Genomic DNA, 5,000 nt, shown 5'->3' with positions numbered 1-5,000 from the left:
AAAGGGGGGCTGTTGACAAACTGACCAACATGTATGCATACAGGTAAACACACACGTGCACACACACACACACACAAACAAACAACAGGAGCTTGTGGAGATCCCTGGACACTGAGATCATTGTTGTCACTGGGCTAAGTCTTTAATCTGGAGCTCTGTGGGGCGTAATCTCCACCACACAAGGGTCTGGAGTCTGGAGACTCAGCTAGCAACGGCTCATCTTACTTGGACAAAGCACAGGCACAGCTGGCACTGGTACAGCTAGCATGAGCACACCTACCAAAGGGCTAAGCCTACTGCTAACACCAGCAGAGCTAGCAAGAGCTCGCAAACTAGCCCAGCTAAAACTAGCACCGTTAGAAAAAGGAAAACTCTGCTTGTTGTTTTAGTTAGTTAGTGAAGGCAATCCCTCTCAGGCTCAAACCCGCAGCCTACGGATTTAAGCAGTCTAACTAGGACTGTAATAGTGTAAACAGGCATCTGCTTTGCTTAGTTACTTTTTTTCCTCATTGGTTTAAGGCACACAGAAAATATTAATGAGAGTAGACCGGGAGAAACAATGCAAGCATGCACTGGTGACCCACCCACACACCCACACGTGTGCACACACACACACACACACACAGCACAGCACAGCACAAACAGCAAGAGAAGGAATGCAGGCTTTGGTTATGAAAAGTCCGGCTGTTTTACAAGAGGCAGTCGACCAGGAAGACCTGATCAAACAAATGAGTGTGGAGCAGGAGAGAAACACACACACACACACAGACACACACAGACACACACACACAGACACACACAGACACACACACACAAAAGACCATACAATGAGACACAAAGGCAACCTTCAAAAGAGCGGGGCAGTCAAACAGCCCACAATCAACACCCCATAAGGCTCTGTCTGGCTGTGTGCCTTTTCAGATCGAAGTTTCCACGAGGCTGCCCTCACACGCTCGCAAAACAAGCAGCCATGCCCTCTGACCCCTACAGGCGTCTCTGTAAACACAACACACACACACATTTTGCTAAGCTAAGCTAACCGTACCAAAGATGCTCAGTCAACAACTGTAAATATTGGCCAGTCATGTGTTCTGAGAGAACCTTTTATAGAACCCCAAAGGGCCCTCAGCTTTATGGCAGTTTTCAGCTCTTGAGGGTTACAAATAGAACATCAAAGGGTTGTCCATAGAATTTTGAAATTCTAGTTAGAAAACTGCAATGAAGGTTTGAAATACAAAATATGTATTTCAGTTTTTTCTATTGTTCTGAGTAGAAAATTCAAAGGCTTGTTTCTCCTGTTTTGGATATAAAACAGCAGGGCTGTAAAAAGCCTGGGATTACTCCCAAATTCTTCTTTAATTAGATGGACAAAGGCTGGGCAGAGTGTTACAACAGTCACTATATAACAGATCTCTCATTAAAGATGTAAAGGTAGTATTGACGGGATTAGTGCATTCAAGCTATTGCTGTTGTTGTCTATTGCTGTGTGTTGATGTGACCACAGCTGCAGCATCAGCAGCCTTTCTCCATCCTACTCCTCCTCCATCTCCCTTCCAGTTGATCGGGTACGGAGAGGCCCATGGCTCTGAGTGCGGGCCCTCCAGCCCGAGTGCAGCTGGGAGAGTGAGGAGGAAAGGGAGGTGGAGAGTGAGGAGGAGAGGGAGGTGGAGGGGGAGGTGGAGGCCCAGTGCAGGCTCAGGCATGAGGCCTCCTGGCCAAGCACAACACCCAGCAGTACAAACAGCTCCATCAGTGAGGGAAAGGCAGCCAATGACAAGGGAGCTCCGACAAGGGAACTGACCAGGAAGAAGAGGCGACCAGGAGAGAGTCAGTGGAGTGTGTGTGTGTGTGTGTGTGTGTGTGTGTGTGTGTGAGAGAGAAGTGGTGATATCTCCTTAGATCAACTGAAAAACTTTCGCTTCTAAGTTCAACACTCTAATCCATTCTGATTAACAGATGATCAAAATGTTCATCAGCTGATAGATGAAAAGGTTCCTCTGTCTCACGTGTTCACATAAACACACACACACACAAAGACACAACGACTTACACAGCTGCTGAAACACACAAAGATGCCTCTCCTGCAGAACTGTGTGTCTGACGAGCACACACACACACATAGATGTACGTACTCATATCTCATATGCACACACACACACACACACAGATGCCTCTCCTGCAGAACTGTGTGTCTGACGAGCACACACACACACAGAGATGTACGTACTCATATCTCAAATGCACACACACACACACACACACCTTACCTGCAGAGCATGTCTGTGAGCTGCACAAAACCCACATAAGCCAACTCAAACGCCCCTCTGTGGCGAGACTGCAGCAGCTGCTCACGGAAGTACTGACCCACACCCTCCACCTGAGAGAGGGAAGAGAAAGAGAGAGAGAGGGAGAGAGAGAGAGAGAGAGAGAGAGAGAGAGAGAGAGAGAGAGAGAGAGAGAGAGAGAGAGACAAGAAAGGGGGATTCAAAGTCATTTCAACAATAGAGCCTACCAAGCTAAAGGTGTGTGAATGGGGACGACCGTAATCTCCGGACTATTGAGCGCACCTGAATATAAGCCTCACCCACTGAATTTTTTTTAAATAATTATTTTTAACATAAATAAGCTGTGCATGTCTATAAGCCGCAGGTTCCTACCGGTACATTGAAACAAATGAACTTTACACAGGCTAAAATGAATATCAAAAGTAATACAATAGTGATGCATATTATTAGTTTTGCCAGTTACGATAAGTGCACTGTTGCTTTAAGAGAGCACCGTTGCAAGAGTCAATCAGAAATAAGGTAGTTCTTCCTGTTCAGGTAGAACGTTAGATTGAAGACAGACGCTAGTTTGAAACCAGTGAGCTAAAGAACTTGAAGACTGGATTTGTATTGTTGTAAACTTTTATTTTATTTTCTAAAGTGTCTTGAGTTGTGTTCTGTCTACGCCGGTAGACTGTGGCTATTTTGACATTAGTTAAGTTATTGAGAGATACTGAGAAATCGCGTGGAGTTAAGCATCCATGCGGCTGCATCCATGCTAGCATCCTAGCTCAACAAAGCCAGCGTAAACACAAAGCCACCGTATACAGTCACAGGTATCATAATCCATAAATTAGCCGCGTCATTGTTTAAGCCGCGAGGTTCAAAGCGTGGGAAAAAAGTAGCGGCTTATAGTCCGGAAATTACGGTATGTTAGGGTTAGGGACTACGGAGACAGATGAAAAACTTGTTCTTATGTTTATGTGTATGTGTCTGTGTGAGAGAGTGTGTGAGTGTGTGTGTGTGTGTATGAGTGTGTGTGTGTGTGTGTGTATGAGTGTGTGTGTGTGTGTGTGAGAGAGTGGGTGAGTGTGTGTGTGTGTGTGTGTGTGTGTGTGTATGAGTGTGTGTGTGTGTGTGTGAGAGAGTGTGTGAGTGTGTGTGTGTAAGTGTGAGAGAGTGTGTGTGTGTGAGTGTGTGAGTGTGATGGACTCTGTCCCTTGTGGTTTTCATATCTTACTTACAGCCGATTAGCATCAGAGTCTAATTGCTGCATTACAGGCTAATCACACTTAACAGGAAAGGAGCAGCTCCAGCACCAGCAGAACGCTGACAGGAAGTATTTCTATTCAAGACAAAGGAACTCCCAAAAGGCACTCATAACCAAGGGATGGAAAACATTGAGATTACACCAACATTTAATCATTTAGCTGACACTATTTGATCCCACCCATGATCTCAGTGATCTTGGACACAGTGTTATTTGTTGTTAGCGCCTAGCATTGCAAGCTAAGCTACAGAAACAAATATAGTCTTGGATAACTCTCTGTGACCCCTCTGACCTGTATACCACCACTGGGTAGGAAATGTTACAGTCCTTGATAACTTCCTGTGACAGTCAGATTTAAAGTGTCTGATATATAAGTATAAAACATTTATATGCTCTAATACCCTAGAGGCAGTTAGAGTAAGATAGCTAATGAGTATGGCATGTCTATAAACCCTAATACCTTGCTGAGACTATGACTTAAGCACAGAGTAGAACACATTATAGAGCCTAATACTGTACTAGGCCTGTATGACTTACACATAGCCACTGAGTGTAAAACATTACTGACTCTAATACCACAGAGAGTCTATGACTGGCCCATAACCACTGGGTGTAAGTATGTTATACACACACACGCACACACACACACTAATACCACACTGAGAGTCTACGACTGGTCCATAACCACTGGGTGTAAGTATGTTATAGTTCCTGATAACTCCGTGTGACCCTTTGACTTGTGCATGCACCCCCGCATGACTCACTTGCTGACTATGCCACGGTGCCCTTAAGATAGGAACCCTGAAATTGCAGGGTGGCGTGGAACATGTGATTGAGGACGGTGGCCGAGGCCAAGGGGGTGGCACGCTGCCCAGCTGTGGTGGCACTGAGGGCAGAGGGATTTCACTGAGCTCCGTGTGAACCACGCTGCCATGCAGAGAGGTTTTTTTTTTTTCCCCTGATGCAAAACACCACAATTACTCACTCACACACACTCATTCACTCGTACACACATAAGTTACACACACACAGAGTCTTACACGCAGAGTATAACCATTTGTATACTGACTGCTTTACATAATTGTATATAAATGTCCAAAAACAAACAAACAAAAAAGTTATTTTTCTTTCATGTAACTAACTCATTATGAAGAGCTTATTCCATTCAAGTTCTGGCAGACCAATCAGCAAGTTATGGGGAGTGGTAAAGGTGATGACAAAGAGGAAGTGGTGTGTCTGAAAACCAGAACAAACAACATGGCCGCACTGAAAAGAGTGACTGGGTTCACTTCATTACAGGTTTGGTGGATACACTTGCAGAAATCTGAGCACACAGGCTTTTCTCAGGAAAAGATGTGGTGGCTCTCTTCCACACTGCCTTCAAATTGAGTCTAACTTTGCAGTAGGTCTGATTATACTGGCAGGGCAAGTTTAAATCTTCTGTGCTCAGTTTTTACTACAAGAGC

At 45.0% G+C, this 5,000-nt stretch overlaps 1 protein-coding gene across 2 annotated transcripts in view; it reads right to left on the bottom strand.

Moving 5' to 3' along the window:
• thada (THADA armadillo repeat containing) overlaps positions 1–5,000 on the bottom strand; it is an 86,574-nt gene that overhangs the window by 60,636 nt on the left and 20,938 nt on the right. For both annotated transcript variants that reach the window (XM_031579424.2, XM_031579425.2), the window contains exon 22: positions 2,268–2,377. In XM_031579424.2, coding sequence (XP_031435284.1) covers positions 2,268–2,377 — 110 coding nt within the window. The remainder of the gene's footprint in view (positions 1–2,267; positions 2,378–5,000) is intronic.

The sequence above is a fragment of the Clupea harengus genome, chromosome 13 (assembly GCF_900700415.2).
Source record: "Clupea harengus chromosome 13, Ch_v2.0.2, whole genome shotgun sequence".
NCBI classification, from domain to species: domain Eukaryota; kingdom Metazoa; phylum Chordata; class Actinopteri; order Clupeiformes; family Clupeidae; genus Clupea; species Clupea harengus.
This window is presented reverse-complemented; position numbering and strand designations above follow the sequence as displayed.